Source organism: Arctopsyche grandis, chromosome 5 (genome assembly GCF_051622035.1).
Source record: "Arctopsyche grandis isolate Sample6627 chromosome 5, ASM5162203v2, whole genome shotgun sequence".
Lineage (NCBI taxonomy): Eukaryota > Metazoa > Arthropoda > Insecta > Trichoptera > Hydropsychidae > Arctopsyche > Arctopsyche grandis.
Window position 1 is genome coordinate 17,078,612 of NC_135359.1, and position 24,988 is coordinate 17,103,599.

Genomic DNA, 24,988 nt, shown 5'->3' on the forward strand with positions numbered 1-24,988 from the left:
TCTCGTATTCTGCGCGCGCACATTAATACGGGAGGAAAAGCCTGTTCCTCTTGTTCCTGTTGTATCCTGCTCGCGCAAATTAAGTGAGTATGTACCGTTTACCATGCACCTTTTTTTTTTGGTCTTTCGACTTAAGATCTTTCGATTTTCGATCTTTGCCTTCCGATATTTGCGTTTTCTGTAATTTAACATTCTGGTTCGTCACGGAGACCGATATTGTCGGTATCGACGGCCACATTCCGTTCGCTTCGTGTCTATGTGAAATAAACAGAGAATGAAATCGGTCGGATAGTTCGTCGAGGTGCAAAATACCCTATTCGAGCTTGAGGCTTTCGAATGAAACGTGCAATTCGGACATGGCCGCCGAAAGCGAGGCGTGAATGTGGATCGGTGTTGTGTTGTATGCGTGCGGCGAGCGAGTGTAGTGTGTGGGGCGAGTGCGAGTGCGAGTCGAGTGGCGAGGCGAGTGGGGCGAGTGCGAGTGCGAGTGCGAGTGGCGTAGTGAGGGCGGCCGAGCGAAAGGGCTCCAGAGCTTCGGCTGCGGCTGCCCATGGCGTCTGCCAGTGCCAGTGCAAGTGGCGGTGCCGATGCTGTCGCCGGGGAGGGGGAGGGCGAGGCGGGCGAGGGGGAAGGCGGGGGCGCTTTCGAGGCGAGTGCGGCGGAGGCGGAGGCGGACCCCAACTTCGCAGCGGTCGTCAGCTTCCTGCGTCTTCTTGGAGCCGCCGCAGCCCTCGACGACATCGCCATCGACACGCTGGCGCTTCTCCTCGCCGACACCCAACAAGGTACACCTACAACCCATTCACTTCACCTCATTCCCACTGTCACCAGCACGCCCCCTCCCCTCCCCCTCCACCTCCCGCTCCCGATTACGCGCCAAATCCCCCCCCGCTCTCCGATCCAACCCCGCCCTCCTCCCCGGCGCGTTCGAACGAGTCGAGTCGAGTCGAGCCGAGCCGTGCCGTGTTTGTCAACATTCTGCGACGCACGATGTTGTTCAAACTTTCCCAATAAAACGTTCCACAGGTTTCGCAACCGACCGTCTAACCTGTCATTTCGCCGAATCACTTGTGCAATATGGTATCAGATTCGCGCTAATCCCCAGCCTGGCGCTACTCTACCCGATAGATCGTTATCGACAAACGTCAACTTTTATTATTATTATTATAATACACTAGTGCTGTGCTCGGTGAAATTTCAACAGGTAAAGTTACAATACCAAAGCTGAAACTACATAGAATCGAAATGAGAGCCGGAATTGGAACCGGAATCGAAATCGATATGATAACGCTACCTTTTGCCTACCTATACCCATTCTACTGTTTCCGACATTTTAAAAATCCTTTCTTTTAACAATCTTTCTATCAGGCGATGACATACTGATGCTATATTCTTCTTTAAGCTCATAAATGGTTTCCTTGATTGTTCTGATTTACTGAATAAGGTTAATTTCAGAATCCCAGTTCGGTACTCTAGACGCGTTGCACTCTTTTCACTTGATCCTTTCAATACTAATTCCCAAAAATATTTTTATCTGCAGCGCGTTTATCGTATGTTTAACGGAGAGCTGAATGAGGTTGATCTATTTGGTATTTCCCTACATCAATTCAGGTCTAACATCGAGAGAATCTTGACCGATTGATTCATTTCTTCTATTCTATTTTTCCAATATTTCCAATATTTTTATACTTTAGTTTAGTTATGTAATGTGCTATTTAATCATATTATAGCTTTCATTCTTTTCCTTTTCCTTTTGTTTATTTTGTATTTACCTTTTTCATTTGTTTTATATTTGTAAATTTCAATTTCTTCTTATATTCTATTTTATAACCTTTTCCATATATTTTAATACTATAGTTTAATTATGCAATGTTCTACATATTTTGTCATGCCTTTATTATTTACTTTTTAATTTGTTTTCCTTATATTTATCTTTTTCATTTTTGTAAAAATCTATTATTGGACTCGGATGTTACATATATTATTTATTTACTATTTGTTTTTTTTATACATATCTATGTACATCCTGTCTGTTGATTTTTCAATTAATAAAATAAAATAAAATAAAATAATTGTAAAAAATTGTGTTTTGAAATCTCCATACTTGTCGATCCGTGCATCTGTTTTCACCAATTCTCGTTAACCCTTTGAATGCTGACCGACGCCGATCGGCGTTTTGCCAACAAATCCATGAGCTTGAAATACGCCGATAGACGTTTTTTTTTCAGTATGTCAAAAATACACTACCTGCTAAGCCTTTCCAGGTAACATTGAAAAAAAAATGCGTTAAAAATGGGTCGTGTAATCCATGTCAATGTTTATAAAAATCTTTGAAAACAGAATTTCCGAATTTATAACCATAGCAGAATTTCTCTATGGAAATCCTTAACTGCCGAGTATTTTACATAGATTGTGAGCATTAGATTTTAACAACAACTAAGAAGATGGAACTAGTTTTGGAAAAATACCTTCATTAATGGATTTCTTTTATTTATTTTATATTGTTGCAAGATATATTAGAGACTCGAAACACACCTTTACAAAACTTGAAATCCTCAGCAGTAGTTATCTAGGGTTTGTTTGGATCAGTTACAATTTTTACTAACCTCTTATACGTTTCACATGTATTTCGTTTAAGTGGTCATTTTTTTATATCTCTTATCTCTTATCCGATCGTTTTTTATACCTGCTTCTATTGGATTTCTAAATAATTCTAGTTGGAAATGTTGGCGTAATTTTCAGCACGGCAGACTTTCAATAGAAAAGACGTCAGCACTCAGACGGTTAAATAAACTCTGAATATAATTTCTACATATACTTGAATATAATTTGCCAATATAATCAATTTTGAACAAAATTAATAATGTTATGTTTATTACAGCTAAATGCATATGTACATATGTATTTAATTAATTTCAATAAATCAAACATTTTTCATATACTCCTAGTACCGAGCCGCTGAGACAAGTATAAAAATGAAAAGTTCATTTAACGAGAATTGATTTTTCGCAGGGGACCCCTTGTCAATACACTCACCCACAAATCCACCCTTACATACTCATCCCTTATGTCATTTTACGCCAAACTGAAAGTCACGCCTGTGGATTGGTTCCATCGAGCGAAACTATGTCAAATCAGGATCAAATCTACTTACACTTTACCCCGTTAATAACGCTCGATGAAAGTCAATCCTGATTATTTCAAAAAGTTTTAATACATACATTAGTTGCATATCTAAAATCAATCGAAATTTCACGAAAAATGCTTCAATGAGTAAAAAAGTGAAAACTTGTATCACGATAATATATTATTAATATCGATGCTTACTATTGCCGAGTATTTCTTATGTTTAATATTCTACAAAAAAGAAAAAATCATCATTTAGATTAGTTTGGAGTGCACTCTACTAATACCCATTGTTGTTATGTTTTTTCTAAGACGAACGTCTTATTTATATATTATGAAATCAATTTCATTTGAGTAAAATCCACCTGTGATAGTATATAAAGTAACATATCAAATTCTTTAAATGTAGCACTCGAAACTTATCTCTTTAATGTCATAGCATTTATTTTGTTATATTCATTCTGAGGATCAATTGTTCGTTTTTTTTTTTACAGTTCCCGTACAATTAGAAGAACTATTTTCAAAGTTGTTAAGAAAAGCGGTGAAAAGCTTCCGTCCCGGGAGTTGGGAAAAGTGCCTCATCAAATTTTGTCACCAGCGTGGCTATAGACAAGAAGCATGGGAAGTGGAGCGTTTCGGATTGAAAAAGTCCAGTATTCACATAAAAATAAAAGTTTTGAAAGTATAAAAGTTGATACGATGCTCTATATGTATTTGTGGCTTGTTGTTGATCTATTATTAAATACAAAATTCACATTTTATTTTCCAGTATCTGCTCGAATATCAATTCGTGTGTAATAATAAGTTTAAATTGGCCGTTAACAAAATGGAAAATAGTAAACTGCGTTTGACTCCATTGGGAAGGGACGATAAAGGGCGATGCTATTGGTTGCATAGAGATCACAGGGCCAATATAAGACTCTATAGAGAAGATCAAGATGAAGAAACGTGGAAACTTATCGCCAGGTATGTTAAGAATACTGCGTGAATGCTATATTCATATTATACATTTATACATTGTTCATAATGTATATTATTATATACGATATTCAAATTTTGGATTTTGTTATACAGTGATCGAGCGGGCGTGGTGGAAATAATATCTGCTTTAAGATTGGGTAAAAGTCCTTCACCCTCCGTAACTGAACCGGTTTTGAATGAGGATTCCAACAGTGTCGGAAGTCCGTGCAACCGAACTACCGATAACGAAACTGATAGCATAGTAATATTTTCATTTATTTTCTCAATTATCGAATAATATTGAAGAAATATTTTTTAAAGAATTATATTTTGATTTTAATTAATTATTTTTTCATATTTCAGTCTAAAAAAGAATCATCTTCATCACCGCGTGATAAAAAAACGTCTACAAATGTCGAAGATAAAACGAAAGCTGATTCGACAATGATGCCTACTGAGAAATCTGAAGAAATACCTATGGAAATTGACGAACAATCGAATAGTATAACTAAAGATACTGTGACTGCAGATATTAAATTGACTGCAAAAGAAAATGATAAAACTTTGACTGATGAAGTTACCGAAATGAATGCAGATGATACTAAATTAAATCAAACTTCCCTTGCAGAGTTTAACATTAATGGTGCTAAATCAAGTTTAGACAATCCAATCGATAATATTGATGAAATTGAAAAAAAAGATTCTGCAACATCTAAAGAAACAGAAAAATCAAATAAGTGTGATTTAGAAGAAAAAATACAAAATAATCAATTAAATTTAGATAAATCAACAAACGATGAATCAGATTGTGATGATGAAGTTATAGAAGAGAAAACAATGATAGTTAAAGGAGAAGGAAGTGGAGCTGAGTGTGAATCCGTTCCTTTGCATTATTTTAGTGAAGAAATCGAAGAAGAGGTCATGTATATAACTGGAGAAGGTTCAGGCAATGATTGCACAACTGGAAATCCGTCAATAGAAACCTCTTCTCATTCCGAAAATCAAAGTAGCGAATCGAAAGATAACGAAATTGAGAATCCTTCTAATTCGCAAGAAAATCGGGTAGATGAAAATAAATTGGAAAGCAAATTGAAAAATAATATTGACGATGTGACCGATAAAATGAATTGTACAGAAAGCATATCTAAAACTGACGATGAAATAGTGTGCACCAAAGTGTCGGAAAATGACACTCCAAAGAGTAATACGAATATTTCAGATGAAACTGAGTTAGACATGGAGACAAAAAATATTCAATCAGCCCCTCTTCCCGTCACAAAACGATTTCTCCAAAATATACCAAAGTCCACTTTCGTTTCAGAGGCATTGGATGGAAATCGTTCGAATAAAACTAAACTATGGAGTGTAGATTCTATGTGTGGAAACACTTCATCTTCTGAATCTCCTGCTACGACTGAAAAAAATAGCATATGTGAAACAGTATTATTAAATAAAAATAGTTTTACCGGTAGTAATAATGTATATGTGGATATAAATAGCACCGAAAATCATACTTGTGCTACAATAGATGTCGATAAAGTGGAAAATTGCCCAAAACTTTCTAGTACTAATTGTGATAAGTTAAATAGTGATTTAAATAAAACTCATGAAACTGAAGTTTGCAAAGAGAAAGATAGTGAATCTGTTGTCACTAAAAAGTTCTTTTTTGGTCAGCCTGGATGTTTAAAATTATCACCTGACTCTTCTAGAACATCCTTTTCATCTGAAATGAAAGAAAAAGCTTTTTTGAATAATGATCAAAAAGAACACTCAACCAACAACAATAATACCCAAAAATCAATGCTAAATGCTGAAGTTGTAACCGTTGAAAATACTGATTCTGATAAACAAAAGTATTGTCATAAACAGGAAGAAGAATTGTCTGATATTAAAGAAGATATTTCTGAAGAGGAAAGTCAATCATCTAAGTTATTGGATTCTCCATCAAATAACAAAAATAGAGAAGTAGAAACTGTGCCTGAAAATGATTTGTCGAGTTTAAAAGTTGAAAGTGATGTTATACTAAAACCGATTGTGCCTGAAGGAAATGCTTTGTTAGATTCTGAAACTGAGTCTGAGAAATTGATAAAAAAGGATGTTGACATTGATTCAGAAATGAAGTCCATCTCTGAAGATGAACAGAAAGAAGTCACTGATAAAATTCAGTCAGTGAGCTGTTTAAAACATAAAGTTGATTCTGACGATTCTTTTGAAATAAATACAAATACAAAATTTAAAACTACGGCTGTAAAAAAATTGAAATTGACTGACGACAATTCAAATAAAAATATTCACGTGACTGAAAATGACAATGAAGACAGAAATATTAAAAAGGACTCTATGGAAGTCAATACGAATGATTTATCAGAGACTGAAGATTTAAGTAATAAAATTGAAGATGAAGTGAAATCGCCAAAATATGATGAAGCTGTCGAACATTCAGTATCAGTTAATGATATTAATAAAAATAACGAAATTTTGAATAGAAAAGAAAAAGACTTGTCTGTATCCAAAGATGAGAAAGTTTCATGTGAAACAGACACAAATTTAAATGCAAAAGTCGAATCGAATGTGCCAGATGACATGGAAACATGTAATAATTCAAAAAATATAGCTGTTGCCAACGATTCTTGTTCCGAGACTCCACAATCGGAGGAGGCGGTATCTTCAATATCACTACGGTCAAAAGTAGTGACTAAGAAGGTTGCCAAAACTTCTAAAAAGAACAATTGTAATAGTTCCGAAGCACCTTCAGGTCAATCAAAGTCTACTGGAAAAGATGAAATCACCAAGAGTGTTAGCAAGGATTTTAACAATAAGAAAGGAGAAGACATTATTAAAAAAGATCAAATAGTAAAACCGACCAAACATCTAAATAATCGAAAGAGAGTTCGGGAAGAGTCTGGTTCATTTTCAGATGAAGAGAACAAACAAATTAAAAAAACGAAACTTAGACAAAAAAAACCGAACATCAGCCAAAGGTTAAAATTTGATATTAATTACAATTTTTTTTAATCATTATATTTTAATATTATTATATATTAGCTAGTGTGTTTTGTTATGTACGTTTTTTATGGTTTTGATGTTTGATAATTTCAATTCATAATTGGTTTTTAGAAAAAAAGTTGAAGAGAAGAAAGTGATAGCGGAATCAAGCAGTGAAGATGAATCTGATGCTCCTACCCCTATTAAAGGTTTTTTTTAGAGTTTTCATTAACTTTAATATATAAACATAAATGTGCTATATAAATTTGATAATATATTTTGTAATTTTAGAAGATCCGAAGCCTACAGCAACACAAAAAAATTCTAAATCTCAAAAGGTCAAACCAAAAAAACGAATGCATAAGAAAAGTAAGAGATGAATATAAAATGTGCCCATTTTCAATTTCGTTATTTTATTTTATGTAATACTAATATTTATCGTTTTTAGAATTATCTGCAAAATCAAAAGCAGGTATCGGTGGAACTTCCGCTGTTGCAGACGATGATCCACCTGTTCGCCAGTCACGACGAATAGCTCAATTAAAAATTAAAGAAGAAGCTCAACGTCGTCAAATGGAAGAAGTAGCGTTAAGAGAACTTAAAGCACAACATAAGAAAAAGGTATACATTTTTTTTATTTATTATACTTTTTTTAATGTTTTCCAAGCTTATTTTTAATTATCTTTTTTTAAAATACATAGAACATTAAAGAAAAGGTTGATCTAGACTGGAAAAAAAGTTCAGATGAACATAGTTCTGACGAAGCTGTAGTTATACAACAAAAAGTAAAGGGTAAAATGAAAAAAGATAAAAATTGGCTAAATGCAAAAACTTCTCTAACTTGGAATTCATCCAGTGGTGGCAACGAAACTGATTCTGAACCAGGAGAGCCTGAAGATGACTTTGATGATCCAGGTAATGATTTATTTTATTTTTCATTTTTATTTAATTCTTGAAATATTAAATTTTATATTAAATTATGTTTTATTTTAGATTTAGATGAAGATATGTTTCAATTCAAATCCGATCATGAATTTTCACCCGAATCTGACGTAGAAGGCGGTGAAACAATACCTGTTCGAAGAGCCCGAACATTAAAGAAAGGTTATAGATTTATTATTATGCAGCGTCAGCCTACTTTATTTTACAATATTTTTTTATAATATATATATATATATTTTTTTTTTATATAGACGATGGGAATACTGTCGATGGGGGATGTGTTTATTGTGGAAAAGCCGATCATCCAGAATGGATTTTACTTTGCGATTCATGTGATGCTGGGTGGCATGCTTCTTGCTTGAAGCCTGTGTTGTTCTTGGTACCCGAAGGCGAATGGTTTTGTCCACCATGTAATCATGTAAGAAATATTTTTTTTAAAATTCAGTTTCATCGGTTTTCAATGAAATTATTTTATATTGATAAAATACGTGTGAGCAATTTTTTATTTTAAATGTGTATATATTTTCATTATCAGAAATCTTTAATTAGTGCATTAGAGGAGCAGTTAGAGAAATATGATGAACATGTGAAAACTGTTGAAATTGAAGATTTAAATCGAAAGTCTGATAGTAATGAATCTATTGATAAAGAACCATCAGATTCAGAATTTGATGAATCAGGTATATATTTTTTGTATTTATTTCCTTATATAATATTATCCTTAATAATTTTTCAATATTTTAATAACCAGGTCAAAAGAGTGATGATAGTGAGAATACCAACAGTAGTGATAGTTCAACAGATTCATCTGAAGACGAAAAGATTTATAGATTGCGCGAAAGACGACAATTACCAATAAGCTATCGTTTTAGAGAATATGATCAACTCATAAGCTCTGCTATAAAGGTTAGAATTTGAGATTATAGTTAATTATGTTTGTGTTCTATGGTTTTCATTTAAAAACATGTGCTTACAGGAAGAATATAAAGAAGATGAAAATGGAGGTGCTGGTAATCAGGGCAGAGGAAAAGATATATCTACTATCATTGAGGCTGACAAGGAAGAAAAAAAAGCAATGCTTCAGGTTAGAAATACATTCAATATATTTTTAATAATACCTATGTAAAACCCAAATAATTTTAAATTAAGTAATATTGTAATTTTTTATTTTTTTCATTTAGACTAAGAGTGATGATGCTGCTGAAGTCAGTGATGTAAGAAAGGCTGCTGTACGTGCACGTCGTCGACCAAGGAAGCTCAACAGTCTTGAAGTTCTGTCTGATGATGCTGATGATAATTCTGATGAAGACTTTAAAGAGACTGGGTAATTTTGTTTAATTGTAATTTAATATACATGTATTGTTGGGATTGAACGAAAGGCTGATGTATGGGCTATGGCTGAGAAAAGGTATGTTACGACCGATTTTAGAGAGGGGATGGAATAGTGGCAGAGGGCGCGAAAGCGGCCGCTATTTTACAGTTAGTAGAAGTTAACCTTCCACTGGGGGCGGTTGGTCGTTAAACCACCGCGTGGTGTCGTTTTAATAAACAACATGACTGAAAACGCACGTGTTTGATCTTCAATTCCACCGCCACATCCCATCCTGGTCCTGAGTAGCGTCATCTATTCAGGAATTCCACCCACATACATATGTAATTTACCTTGAGGGGAATATAATTTTTTTCAATTTTATGTTGGTCTATGCTTTAGATGGTCCTCATCAACATCAGAAGCGCAAAGCTCAGAAGTGGATGGCTCAAGTTCATCTCACTCATCTGATTCTATGCCAATACGGCGTACTTTGCGAAATACGAGGAATCCGAAGAACCGAAGAAGATATAATGAAAGATCCAAAAAAAAGAAAAGTAAAAGACGACAAAAAATCGAAAGCTCTAGTGGATCTAGCGATGATGATATACTCTTGAAAAAACTGTATGGTGCATTTTCTATTTTATGCTTTTAAGGAATAGACGACAGTAATTAAAAAAATGTATTTTTTAAAAATTTATTTCAGAAAATCTTCAAATTCATCCAGAAATGCCAATAAGTCTTCTAGAAAAAGTAAAAAGAAAAGTAAATCTAAAAGGGACAACGGTGAAAATGAGGGCGGCGAAGAAACCAAAAGAGCTAAAGTAATAATCTTTTGATATTTCATGTTGATTGGCATTTTTAAATGTTTGTGGAATAATAAATTCATTTGCTAATTTCTTTAATATAAATATTTTCGATTTATTCATGGAATAAACGGTGCTACTTTAGTATGCGGTCTACCTTCACATATCTACTTTAGTATGCGATCTACCTTCACGTTTTTACTTTAATATGCGGTCTCGGTTCTCGCGTGCGACACTGAGACAATAATACCGACCCTAACAACTTAATCTTAAATGAATAGGGTCAACCTTAGCTTAACCTAACCTATCCTGACCCTTAAATAAATAGGTATTGGCTTCTAAGATATCTTTTTTTTTTAAGTTTTATTTCATCAATATTTTCACAAAAAAAAAACATCTTAGCAGCCAACACCTATTTATTTAAGGGCCAGGATAGGGTAGGTTAAGTTAAGATTCTATTCAATTAAGATTTGGTTAAGAGATATGTATCTGTTGACGATATTTTGATAGAAATGCGACAACATTATGGGGCGGCAGGAAAAACCAAAAATTGTAATAAGCATTTCGTTGCTACGATACAAATAAAAAAAAATAGTCGACTGTGATTCAAAGGTAGATCGCATGCTAAGGTAGACTGCATACTAAAGTAGCACCGAATAAACATAAACATATACGGTGTTGCATATTTGCAATTTCATATTTAGATTTTTTTTTCTAAGCTTCCTGTCCTTGTGTAATTATAAGGAATAATATTTGTATAGGTAAAATATGGCGGGTTGTCAGACAGCTCTAAAGGATCGCACGATTGGTCTCCAGCGCATAGAACTAGACAAAGAAAATACAATTATATGGAAATGCCAAATACAGAATCAGAAGACGTTAGTATTTAATATTAACCTTATATTTATTTGTGTATTTTTAAATGCAATTGGTTTATTTGCATTATAGGAAGCACACAAGCCAAGTGGAAAACACATGGATAGCTCCGATGAGTACAAAGGTGAATCAGATTCTTGTTCAGATTCGGGCTCTTCAAAGGAAAGAAATAAACGCAAGTCTAGATTCTTTGACGAAGATCTCGTTCATTTTCAAGCATCAAAGGATGCCTATCAAAAACAATTGAATGCTTCAACTGGTTCAGATTTATTAAAAGGGTCCTTAATACCTATTGTGAAACTATCCAACATATCACCCATAAAATCAGACAGTAAGTCTCTCCGTTAGTAATGCTTGTTATATGATATAAATTTTTATCATACATACAATATAAATTATTTTTTATTTTTAAGATGCTGAAGATGCAGAAAGCTTAAAAGATTTAAAAGACTTAAAAGATTTAAAAGATTTACCGCCCCCCACAGAAGAAAATGTAATTGAATCGATTTTTTATTTTTTATTATTCATTTTGTGTGTGGAACCTTAGTATAGTTTTATTTATTAGTTACAGATAAACAATATTGAACATGAACCAGTCAAAGAGGAGAATATACCAATAATACCTATTGCATTAACACCCTCTCAAGTAATTTATTTTATTATATTTGATTTGTTTTAAATTTTGTCCGCAATTAGCAATATGATTTTTAACTTTTGAATATTTTATACAATGTTAGGTGGAGAAAGAAAAAAAACGTAAAGAAAAGGAAGACAAGTTTCTTGAAAAGGAAAAGCGAAAAAATGAAAGAATTAAGAAGAAAGAGGAAAAACAATTAATGAAAGAACAGAAAGCTAAAGAACGTGAAGAAAAGAAGCAAGCTCGTTTAGCTAATAAAGAGCAAAACAAAGGATATAGAAAAATTAGAACATCAGGTACTATTTTTTTTTTTAATTCTTACTTTAATTACGTAACAATTATTTTTTATTAAATTTGTATTTTACAGAATATATGGGTGGTGCTACAAATTTGTCAGTTCCAATACCGATAAGTAACATGCCCCGAAATTTATCATTACCTGGCTCGCAACCACATTTGGGTAATCCTCCGCACGGTTTCATAGACATGCGCGGACAGCCACCTAGAATTGTTAATCCAATGCAAATGAAATTAGATCAGCAAAATATGGGACCTATCATCCAAGAGCTTGGAAATCCATCAAAATTCCCAGACCAGAGAGAACATATGCTGAATTACACATCACGATTGAGCAGTATGTCTCCACACGTTAGGCACTCTGAATCACCAGGAAACGAAGAAGCACTTAATCTCAATTTCCCAGACGATAGAAAAGTAGCGCCAGTAGATCAGAGACTGCAAATGTTTCCCGGAGATGGGAGGAAAATTCCCCTCATTCCTGGACACAGACCTGGTTTTGTCGGTCAGAGAATTTTACCTCTTAATGCTGAAAGTATCCCCAACAGAATACTACCACCAGGCTACAATTTAAATAATCCTGGACCACTTCCACCGGATGAAGTTTACGGAAGACCAATTGGTGCTGTTGCTGGAAATGATAGTCCCAGTAATATACCTAGAAATGGAATTCCAATAGCAGATTTAACTGGAGGAAATGCAGGTTTGCCGAGGCATTTATCCCCTAATCAATTGGTAGTTTCCCCGGGACTAGAGGGCGGTACGAGTCATATGTTAGGCCCAAGGGGGTCTACTCCCAAACGCAGGGGACGTGGTCCAGGTAAAAAGACCTTGGCTCGGCAAGCTGCTGCGACTGGGATGCCTGAAGGAAGTTCTCCCGGACCAATCCCTTCAAATTCACCATTAACGGAAGGTAAAAATATATTATATATATATATTTGCCAATGTTCGGTATTTGTTTGTGGGTTTGTACGGGTCAGACGACGGTCGCGGCGTTCGGCTTGCCGTGTTAACAGGTTTTACGACCAAAAATGCTTGTACACGGGTACATGCACACATCTATGTATGAGATAGTCATTTTTTTTTATTTGATGCATCAAATTTAGATGTTATGTATTGCAATTCTATTCCTGTTCCACTTGTTGAAATATCGACAGGCACAGAGACTGTTCTAAATATGTTATCCATTTTTAGATTATATATTTAAATAATTTAAATGTAAATATATTGTAATTAATCTTTATAGGTACGTTGACAGTGGCTGGTGCTCCACAACCGTTTCGTCCAAATGTGGATCCTCCCAGTATTATTACTCGTATGCCGCATATGATGCCACCACCATACAGGTTTATTATTGTTTCAAGTCTAGTATTATTTGTAATCTTCTGCTATAAGTTTTGTGATGTTCCGATTTCATTTTCAGAGGGTCTTCAATGTATAGTAACAACAGTCCTATGTATGGTCCGCCAAGAGGACCACCTCACAATCATATTCCAATGGGCGGGGCTTATAGACCGCATCCACCTCATCCACTTGATCCTTCACCTTCTGGAGGAGGACCTATATCTATGGCATCTCCCGGTCGATCAAGTCCCCATCACCAATATCCACCGTATCAATCGCCTTCATATTATGCTCCTGCCTCAACTCCTCCTCAACTAGTTTCACATACACCACCATATCCGCCCCCACATGGAAGATTTCCTCCTCCTCATATACCTGCACCTCCGTCAATAAGTCCCGCTTCTGTAAATACTCAAGATTCCATGGAAATGGATGACAAAAGTAAAGTGTTTCAAGACCAACCAGAACCAGGACAATTTCCTTGTAAATCAGAAATTAAACAAGAACCAGAAACAATTTCAATAAAACAGTCAACATCACCTACCGAAGAGTTAGAAGAATCTGCTTCTAACGAAGATCAAACTGAAAGGCTCGAGGAACCTTTGCCAAATGTTGCGACAGATGGTGCACCACTTTCGTTGCGAACTCACCCACAAATAAAGCATACTGAGAGTAAAGGGGATCGTTCTTCTAGAAGTCGTATATCTGTTACGGCTGCAGCTAGATACCCTCAAGGACCATATGCACCTCAATACGGCCCTTACGCACCATATCCACCGCCTACGTCAGATATACCATATATACATTCATCTATGCATCTTCTTCAATCAAATCAGCCCCAATCGTTAACTCCGATTCATAGGTCACCCCTTCCTGCTCCACACCATCCTCCATCTCTCATAACGCCAATCCAAATTCCACAGAGGCCACCTCTTGTACCATTGCCCGTAGAGCATATTCGGACTCAAGACAGTGCTGAAGTTCGGACACTGCCACAGAATTCCTCGCCCAGTACTGCATCAAACACTGGTCAAAATGAGGAAGAAACCAGTGAATTTGGAGGATTGGTCAGCTATTTTTCAAGTCAACAAGAGGATGACATTGATGCATAATTGTACAATAAAATTAATTTATTAAGTTTATATTTAATAATATATATGAGTAGGAATGTGTTATCAATTTTGCCTGAAAATCGTTGCAATATATAAACAGGATACCAAAATTATGACAAATGAACTATAAATAAACTTTTTTATAGATATTTATATATAATACATAGAAACATATTTAATTTATATTACTTAATCAAGAAATTAGTTCTATGGTGGATTATTGAAATTAATTTGGCAATTGTGCTAAAATCATGTGAATAAATTATTTGATTATAATCGTTTTTATTTTTTGATTGATTGACATTTTGACAAATCCACGTAAAGTGGTCTGGAACGAACTTGCGATTGCATATTATGCTCAAATGACTAAAAAATTAATACAGCCTCGGTTCTATGTTGAGTGGCGGTTTGGGGCGAGGCGTTTCAAGCCTGAGAGAAATTTCCATCCTACCCGTGTAAAGGGGGGCTAAGGGAATGAAATGACGGAATGTTGTTCACCCGACCGTTTAATATGACGGTCGGGAAGGAAGTAAAGCAGCGGCAAACTAACATGGACGAGTTGGTCCCAGCTCACAGGATGGTGACCGAAACTCGATCATGTCGTAGAGCCGTCATAAATATTTTGCTATCAGTTAGCAGTGAGTAGGAGCAACATTGAGAGTACGGAAGGTGTGATGCCATATTCATATTTTTTTCACATTTAAATGTAAGTGGTCAATGGTTGTAGTTTTTTCCCTATGTACAAGAGATCAGGTCTCAATAACTAGTCTCTCCTAATTGACATGAATAATGAAAGTGTTTCAAATTTCCGAAGATAAGCTATTTATTTTTAAATGTTCGATGGTTCTTGTGTAGTGTTTATAATTTATATTAATATTTAATAATGAACTAAAAGAAGCTAATAAAAAGTTTGTAAAAATATATTGAAAGCGGATTATGTTCATATGTGGTGTTTGGACCAAAAATTCAATTTGCTGTTTGACAGTTCCTACGGTTTCAAAGTTTGCGTGGGTTGTCAAACGATTCTATTGAAAATTAAATGAAATTATGACTTCTCAGCAGAAAATTAAAAAGGTATTGTCTGATTTCGAGTTCTTTGAATAATAATGAATATGTTCATGGTATTTATAATAATTTTTAAGGATCGCAAATGGTTCGAGTCTGTTTTCGATGTAGGCTGTGAAACTAAGGCAAAAAAGATTTGTATTGAATCGAAAAATGTGCCAAAAAAAATATCCGGAGCTAACCAAACACTGAAGGTAAATAAATAACTTAATTGACGTTGAATTAATTTCATACTTACTCTCAGCTTGATAAGTTGTAATAAGAATTTCCGTAATTTTTTTAGACCATTTCAAATGAGGTAACTCATAGCATAGATGATGTATTTTCCGTTAACTGGATTGATAAATTCGCGCCGACAAATGTATCGGATTTAGCCGTTAACAGCAAAAAAATTGATGAAGTACGAGAGTGGATAAAAAATGCTTTAAACAATAATGTTTCTGTTAATCCAATTTTATTATTGAGTGGACCGACAGGATGTGGAAAAACTGTCACAGTTGAAATCATAGTTAAATCATTGGGAGCTAACATATGTGAATGGGTTACTCCTGTAGATATAGAGTATGTTCAAGAAAGAGGTATATACATAAATTGGTTATGATATTATTTATATGTAAATGATGTCATTTTAATTGTACCTTGTTATTTGTTTCGTAGATAATATTTCTTATACATTTTATGAGAAGCAGAGTGAGAAATTTACTAATTTTTTACTCAAGGCTTCTTGTTATCCGTCACTGCTCGGAAATTGTAACACACCTCGTATCGTCTTAGTCGAAGATTTTCCAAATTTTCTCGTAAGAGACTCGTCCGAGTTTGGTGAAATATTGCAGTATGTTCGTTTTCTCCGTGATCTATTTAAGGTTTTTTCTATAGTAATTGAGCTTTATTGTAGTCAGTCATTTGTAATTGATATTGTTTATAGGAAATATCGAGATAGAGGAAAATCGCCTTTGATTTTTATATGCTCAGAAAATAATAACAGTACCCTGAATATGGTTTGGAGTTTATTTCCACCACAGACATTGGAAAAGTTTAATATACATCATATCAGGTTTGTAATAATACATATTGATACAATTGGTTATTTACTCTGTTAACTATTTTTCTTTTTTAGTTTTAATCCGATAGCAATGACTAATATGAAATCAGCAATGAAACGGGTGACTTCTTTAATGAACAAAAGATTTGTTTCTTTATACAGTATACCGAGTCAAGAATGTGTCGATAGTATAATTAATTCTTCAATGGGAGACATCAGATCAGCAATTAACAATTTGCATTTTACATTATTAAAAGGTTTACTTTTACAAGTGTTTAAATTAACTTTGAATGTTGTTACTTATGTATTGTATTTTTAAAAATATTTAAGGATCGTGCGCAGTTCAAATAAAGAGTGAAATAGCAAAAAAAGATCCAAGGAACACAAAAACAAAATCTAAAAAAAAAGAATCTAGCACTTCAAAGTTGAAAGAAATGGGAAAAGACGAAAACATATCCGTGATGCATGGTGTTGGTCGTGTTTTGAATCCAAAATGTAATCGAATCATATTTTAATAATCAACGAATGAATAATTCTATAACTCTATTTGAACAATTTTGCGAAATTTTAGTCATCGAGAAAAAATACGCTAGTGACAAGGAGACATTCGTGCATTCGCCAATTTGCATAGCAGAACAGTTTCAAACTCAGCCGTCGTCTTTCATAGGCTTCATTCATGAGAATTATTTACCGCATTTCTCCGATATACACAACGTGGATCGAGCTGCAAACATGTTGAGCGACGCTGACTGCCTTCTCGATGAGTGGAGAGTATGTTTCACACCATTGAATTTATGCTATATGTCGTTTTAGTAACCATTGATTTGATTCTTAGGTGAAGGACGGCAAACTTTATGGTTTGACGGTAGCAATAGCCGGCGTGATGATTGCAAACAAATCGCCCGTATCTTCGTGGCATCCCATCAGAGGTCAAAAAAAAATTAAAATTTCATATCCGTACGTCATCTTTTATATGGACATGTTATTTTCAAATTTTCACGTATATCAATACAATTTGTATATATTTTTTTAGTAAGCTTGAAGAATTCCCTTTGTTATGTCAAGAACAACTAATTCAAGGAAAAATTTTGGCTGCTGATTACAAAACTTATTACGATATTATCAAAGAATCTGCTGCAAACGATTCAAATGATTTTTGTATTGAAGACATAGATGATGATTTCTAATAATTAAAAAAACATGAAACAATTTTCTTGGTGAATAAAAAAACAAAAGAATTTTTCACATTTGTTTTATTTATTTGCTATACAAATGTAGAATCAAAATTTTTTCAATATATTCAATATCTCATTTGTGCAAATTAATATTAAAATTATTCACACGACTGATTAAACGTTTAGAAATTATCTTCTGCTAACACAAATTTATTTATAAATCTGATTTGTTCCGATAAAAGATCAAAAACACCTTTCAAAAAAGACAATTATGTTAAATTCAAGATCCCAAAATTGTACTTATGGTCAAATTTTGTATAATAGATAAATATAGCGCTTAAAGTTAAAATTTAGCTCTTAAGCTACCGAGAACTAGATGAGGATGAACGCGAGTGCCGACGACGTGGTCTCTGAGGACTGCGAGATCTTCCAGTTCTGCGAGGTCTGGGTGGCGGAGAACGACGACGAATACCTCCACCCATTGGGGGGCTACGGCGAGATCGCATATACCTGAAAGTTTTGTATTTTGTCAAATATAATTTTAACGCAAATAAGAAAATACCGTAACCCTTGATTTTTTTTACCTGGGTGGTGATCGCCTACGTGGCGGTCTCTGGAAACGAGGTGACATGCGACGAGGTCGTGAAGGAACCAATACTGGAGCAGCTGTAATTTCTTGACCGTCTATCTGGCCTAAAAGTTACATACATTGAAACATTACTCTGTGAAAAGGCTACATAAGAATATGACGCTTCTAATATTTTTTCCAATTACCTCCATCCATGTGCTTCATGGCGTTCTCTGCCTCATCGGGACTGTTGAATTCTACATATGCAAAACCTTTGTTGTTGTGTGGGTGCAATCGATCTGGAGGCATTTCGACAGCTCTTACAACGCCGTAAGTGGAAAATATTTCTATTATGTGTTCTTTGGTGACGTTGCGAGTCAAACGTCCAATGTGAATTCGTAGAGGACGCGGTGGCGGTGAACGCTCTCGGCGTTTAGCACGAGCATTAGCTCCACGTGGAGATGGGGATCTTGAAATAATAGATTTCGTATTTATAAAACTCTGTATAAAACGTATTTCATTTGTAACAAATTGAAGATTACCTGGAGTGACCTTTTGGTTTTGCTTTGTCATTAGAAACAGCTGGTAGAGGTTTTTTTTTCTCAGCTGACTTTTCCCTTTCCTTCCGTTCTTTAGTTGGACTTTTACTTTCAGGTGCCCTTTATATAAAGATGAAAAAATAATTGAAAAATCGAATATGTAGTTGAACTTTTAGTTATAAATTATATATTGAAAAATCACTGACTTTCGTTTTGGACGTTGTCGATCTGCTCCACTACTGGTGCTTGAAGAGCTGCTGGAGCTGGACGATGAACGTGAAGAAGATCCTCCACTACTACTAGAACTTGAACGAGAAGAAGATCGCGAAGAACTACTATCGGAAGAACTAAAATTTTAAACTTCATTAGAAAATGGAGTATTATATTAACACTTTAGGGACCGCGGACGCCACATTGGCGTCCTGCATAGTTCATGCATTAGCGCCCGCGGACGCCACATAGGCGTTCTCAAATACATGCAACTTTGCCAACAAAAAAAATATGGGTATTCCATTTATGCTTCAAAAAATTATCAAGAGATGTCTAGATACATATATATACGAAAAATCAATTAATGATAAAATATATGTAAGTTTCACTATTTTCGGGAGATGTCAATCATTTTGAAATTTCGTGTTTTTAAATATTGAAACATGAAATTTTTTAATTTTATCATGCACACAGCGCATCCGATAATGTCGAAGAATTATTCAATGACACATCTGTGTCAAAAGAGCACTGTGAATAGACAAAAGTATCGTCTAGTTACGCCCGCTCTCCCGTTACAAAATTGACTTGTGTGAAAAAAATCGAAGCCCTTGGTTTAGTCGCATTATTGTATCAGATCACCATTCGTTTCGGTCGATGGAACATATTTTGAAGGAAAAAAATTTAACTCTGCAAACGAAGTGAAATCAGCTCTTCCCAATTATTTTGTAGCTAAACCAGGAGGATTTTACGACAAAGGAATTTATGATTTAGCCGAAAGATGACAGAGTTGTCGATAATGTATGATTTATTTAATTTGTATAATTTATTTTAAATTAAAGAAAAAAAATTGAGTTTGATTTTTATTGAAAAAAAAAATGAAATTAATTCGCGGTATATACCCGAGTATATATTATATATATATATATGATAAATCGAGAGTTTAAAAATCGATCGATACACAATCGATTATTTAAAAAATTTTCCCATCAAAATATCTATCAAGTTTTTGGAAGGTCCAGTAATACACACCCCTATACTATAAACTATGTGAATTATGTGTTACAAACGTGTCAGAATTCGGAATTCCGAAACACATGCTATGACCCACCCTTACAGTCGGCCTGCACCATTTATATAAATGTGTTTTCGTTGTTTCTTCGACTATTCACTATGCATTGAATGCAAGTTATTTAATATTTCCATATAGTATGGTTTGTTATCCATGGATGACTTTTCAACTTGATCCTGAAGGCACAAAAATATTTGAAAAAATCCAATGAACCATCGCGCGAATAGCATTTCGGTAACTTTTACTCGGGTGATTATTATTTCAAAAATATAAAATATTTGTGTTTTTTTCGTAGTTTTATAATAAATATAGTGCATTCAATTAGTGTAAACGTTTTTATAAACTCATAAAAAATCGATCACGGAGAATACAGGAGATGATACGCTTTTAGAGGAAAATTATACCAGAAATAAAAAATATTAGTGTTTTTTTCGTAGTTTTATAATAAATATAGTTATTTTTAAATATAGTGCATTTAATTAGTGTAGACGTTTTTATAAACTCATCAAAAATCGATCATGGATCATAATTTTATATTTAGCATTTTTTTCATTATAAAAATTAAACATACGCAAATGGTCATTCTGATTATACATAAAGACAGTTTATGTAATAATAATAACAAGATTTAAGGAAAAAAAAAATATGGTTTTAAAAATATTGATAAACGAAAATTTATGAAATGCTATTGGTTAGACGGCAGGCAAGGGGTTAATAACCAGTGAATGAAAGACATCCCTCGATCCATTATGGTCATGAAAACATTTCCTGAAAATTTTATACATATACATATGCAGTGGCGGACTGGCCATACAAGCGAACATGCCCGATGGCATGTGGGCCCCACTATCTGTTAGAAAATATGGGCCCTCAGTAAAATTAAATAACTTTTTATTAAATTAACTCATCAACCAGCGATTTAAATTAAGTTCATACTTTAAAAATAACATTTGATTATACTTCGACGATATAGTAAGATTTAAATACACAATTTTAAACAGTTTCCATCCACACATCCATGTATATAGAAATATAGGATAGGGGACCCCTCCCCAAAATCCCGATTTTCGATTAACATTAATTGAAAATATTATGCATTTTTTTCAGGGACGTAATTTGGTGGGGGGCATAGGAGGGCACTCAACCCCCTAAGTTAAGGAATAGTGTGAATTTAGAAAATATTATGAATTTAATGATTAATGAGATTCTATGGATCTATGAATGCTACGTTTATTTCTTATGTATGTTACTTTTGGGTAACTAATAAAATAATCGCTGCCATGTGCTTTGAAAAAAAAAATTATTTTGGTTTTTAAGTGGTATGCCGTGGGTAAAATTCTTAGAAATTGTTCATTCTATAGAAAGGTCCCCTTTACTTTATTTCGCCTCAAAAACAGATGTGTAACGTTTATTTTTTCAAAAGTTTGTATATTTTTTGTTTTCAAGAAAGATTTTAAATTAATATTTTACTGAATCGGTTCAATCACAATTGATTTTATTTTTTGTCGTATTTTTATTTTATGTATTTGCAGACGTCCATTCTCTCACGAAACAACGAATGAGATGAATTTAAACTTCATGTGTAACAGATTCGGTCCAAAAAAAGTTTTAGTTATTTAATAAAATTGCTTTCTGACCAATACCTTATCAAATTTAGTACACAAAGAATACAAATATAAATTTTCAGCTTGATACGTTTAGGGGTGTGGTAAAAAATTTTTTTGACTTTTTTAAGAGGAAAAAATTCCACTTCTGGTTAATTAAATTTGACGATTTTTTTTAATTATATTTTCATCACATTGATACAAGGAATTATACATAAAATCGTGAAGAGCAGACATATTTAAAGGGTCGATTAAAATAGTGGAAGAAAAATCCGGTAAACAGCCAACAGGAGTAAACTGTCACTTTCGGTTAACGGGTGTTCACGAAATTTTATATATAACTTGGCATTAGGTTTATAATTATAGATATGAAATGTCAGTTGAATACGTCGAAACAAAAGTTTCCGAGAAAAAAATAAAAATACCTCGATCTTATAGGGTAAAAGTACTACTTCTGGTTGAGATAAAAATATTTTTTTATTTACATACATATCCATATATAAAATAGTAAAAATAATAAAAAGACACACAGAAACACACTCAGACACACAGAGCCGCACACATTTTTTTATATTATGTAAACGTGATCAGTGATCGATTATGTGAAGATTTTTGGAAAAAAATTTTCGCCTGCGGCGCTTTTTTCACTTTACATAATATTTTTTCAAAAATAAACTTATTTTTTTCATATTTATAACTCAATAAAGTGTATGCAAAGAATATTTTCCATTTTTATTCCGATATAAAAAATATTTTTTGAAAAAAAATTCAATTTGACAAATCTTTGCCTGCCCTCCCCAAGAAAAAGCTGAAATGACGTCCCTGATTGTTTTCTACCGAAAGTAAAAGCCGGTTTTATGCCGCATTATTTTATGATGCATTCTATTTACCTAGGACAAGGGTTAAAACGAAATATACAATGTAATTTATGGATCTATTTTGCTTTTGCCGTTTTTATTGTACCTAAATTTGTTTATTCCCATTTTTGAAAATTTTATTTATTTTTTACCCTTGATTTTTAGCGTGATGGAAAGAAGAAAATTTTGTTATATGGGGGGGGGGGGACAAATTTTTTTAACCCTGGGGGCCCCCTTTTAACTCCTGGCATGCACTAATTTCAGTCCCAGTCCGCCACTGGCTGTATGTCTATTGGTTTAAAAGTTACAAAGTTTTTAGTAAAACCATTCGTATTTGCCGATTTTCGCAAAAACTTAGCGGTATTTGGCGTAAGTTTCTATGGTAATCGCGCGGTCCCTAAAGTGTTAAGAAGAATGATATCTGAAAAAATTACCTTCCGCTACTATCACTGCTACTGGAACCAGAGTCTTTCTTCTTCTTCTTTTCTTTCACTTTCTTTTTATCGTCAGTTGATGCAGGAGTTGGAGACTGATTACGCGCCCTAAAGTCATTATCAACGAAATCAGAGAACAGTTTCAGCATTAAATTTTAATATTACAGCAGGACGTCACTTTATATATTTACATATGGGTCATTTTAAGTCAATATCAAAAATTGACACTCAAAGACGTGGGAAGGACAAGACATTCACAAATATTTATTTAAATTTGGACCATGGGATTCCTGTAATGCTACAATGGTCCAAATTTAAATTTAAATAAATATTTACGAATGATTTTTATACATAAAAAACAATACCAGCAAAAGATCAAACAATAATAAAAGTAGTCACAAAACATATACCTATAATAATGGTAAAATATAATGAGAAAAATTGGGAATGTCTTGCATCAATACATATTTGTATGTACAAGAAATATCTGCAAATACGAAACATCTCCGTGAAGCACAAATGGAAGAGAGAAGATTCAAATTCCACAATACATACGATTATAAAAAATAATGATGAGCGCAGGCTACCAGACAGATAAGGTTAAAATAATCTCCGATAACCTACGCTCACTGAGGTGGAAAATGTCTCATTTAGGCAACGATTTCATCGCAAACTCCTATTCCGAGAGCTATCCGATGCACAACTGTACGGGCAGGAAATACAACCATCAAATGATTACCACGCACATAATTATACAGTTCTAACTGTTCCAGCAGCGACGGGCATGACGTATTACCACGTAGAAGTTGAAGAACAAAACGAATTAATGAGAAGTTTCTCCGAAGTTCAAGGGAAATATACTTAAACATGCCCAAAAGAAAAAGAGTAAGTATATATATGCGTAATATCAATACTCTTCCTATAAATAAATATAAAATAACTCGTGAGATTGAGTAGTCCATGGCTGCACATGGAATTCCATATTGGAGTTTGCACACTTATGACATCGGAAGCGATCCCATTCTGTTGGGATATTTTATGCTTTAGTTCGACATAGATATATAGAAACATTTATTAATATTGAACGCAGACATAAATCTATATGTGATTCAAAATAGATATGTTATTAAACATGTAATACATATATTGCTTTTCATAAAGAAATATATTTACTTCTTTGCCTCAAGGTTACAACTAATCGTTCTTCAGTAGATATGGTCTTGTAAAAGTTACTGAATCTTGCCAGGTATGGCTGTCCAGTATTCGGGATATATACATATGTCAAAATGTTTCTTTGATCATACGTAAATAATCATGAATTCGCTTGGAGTCATTATTTAGATCTGCTATATGATGAAATTCACCGAATTCATCCCTTTTTTTAAATATATTTCGTTCACCTACTTGGTTATACGACAATGGCAACAACACTGCAATCTAAGAGTCTTCTAGAAGGGCAAACTAATCATTTCGCACAAACTTCATCGAAGAACTGCAAAAAATAGCTGACCGCAACGGACATAGTCAATACGAATACATACGTATCTAATGCGCGCTCGGTCTCAGTCGCATATTGTTAGGTTATGTGTTAATATGTGAAATTTGAATAGAATAAGATTTTAGATTTGATTGGAGGTGTTCTGGTAACGTTGAAGTTGGAAAACATCTCCGAATGATAGCCATTGACAGTTGCAACAGACACAGGTGTCAAAAGCGGGGTTAGGATATACGTATACGAACACGAACACGAACTCGACAAGACCGTAATAATAATGCAGTGCCAGTTCAGTTATTCGTGGTGTGGTGTGATGGAGAGTAGTGAGATTGAGATTGAGATTGAGATTGAGATGATGAGATCGAGAGGCTTCAATTCAACTCACATGTCAAAGCTGTGAAGGCGTTGAAGTTTGGATTCGGGAAACGAAGAGCGGCCGGCAAACAGACGCGCTCCACGGCTATTACCAATCGCCGTTACAGCGCACTCTGCAATTCAAAATACGAATTTCGAAATTTTGCATTCAAATATGTACA

The 24,988-nt window shown here is 34.1% G+C and overlaps 2 protein-coding genes across 2 annotated transcripts; one reads left to right on the plus strand and one right to left on the minus strand.

Moving 5' to 3' along the window:
* Nucleotides 1–384: 384 nt before the first annotated feature.
* On the plus strand, nt 385–17,688 carry LOC143911974 (uncharacterized). Its single transcript, XM_077431079.1, has 34 exons — nt 385–785; nt 3,621–3,808; nt 3,896–4,092; nt 4,201–4,348; nt 4,450–7,067; nt 7,204–7,280; nt 7,363–7,440; nt 7,520–7,692; nt 7,773–7,986; nt 8,065–8,175; nt 8,265–8,431; nt 8,549–8,693; nt 8,765–8,919; nt 8,990–9,097; nt 9,195–9,337; nt 9,725–9,946; nt 10,029–10,146; nt 10,890–11,006; nt 11,077–11,335; nt 11,418–11,497; nt 11,570–11,650; nt 11,742–11,937; nt 12,009–12,851; nt 13,185–13,284; nt 13,362–14,388; nt 15,537–15,653; nt 15,743–16,037; nt 16,117–16,291; nt 16,385–16,513; nt 16,577–16,774; nt 16,881–16,996; nt 17,073–17,272; nt 17,343–17,458; nt 17,535–17,688. The coding sequence occupies exons 1-34, from the start codon at nt 551–553 to the stop codon at nt 17,686–17,688; spliced, it is 9,300 nt and encodes a 3,099-aa protein (XP_077287205.1). The 5' UTR covers nt 385–550.
* LOC143912257 (uncharacterized) lies at nt 17,453–24,947 on the minus strand. The gene is made up of 7 exons (XM_077431534.1): nt 24,838–24,947; nt 22,958–23,065; nt 18,990–19,130; nt 18,787–18,903; nt 18,451–18,713; nt 18,261–18,369; nt 17,453–18,186 (listed from the first exon to the last, which is right to left on the minus strand). Coding segments are annotated over exons 1-7 (888 nt in total). The 5' UTR covers nt 24,840–24,947; the 3' UTR covers nt 17,453–18,038.
* Nucleotides 24,948–24,988: the final 41 nt, after the last annotated feature.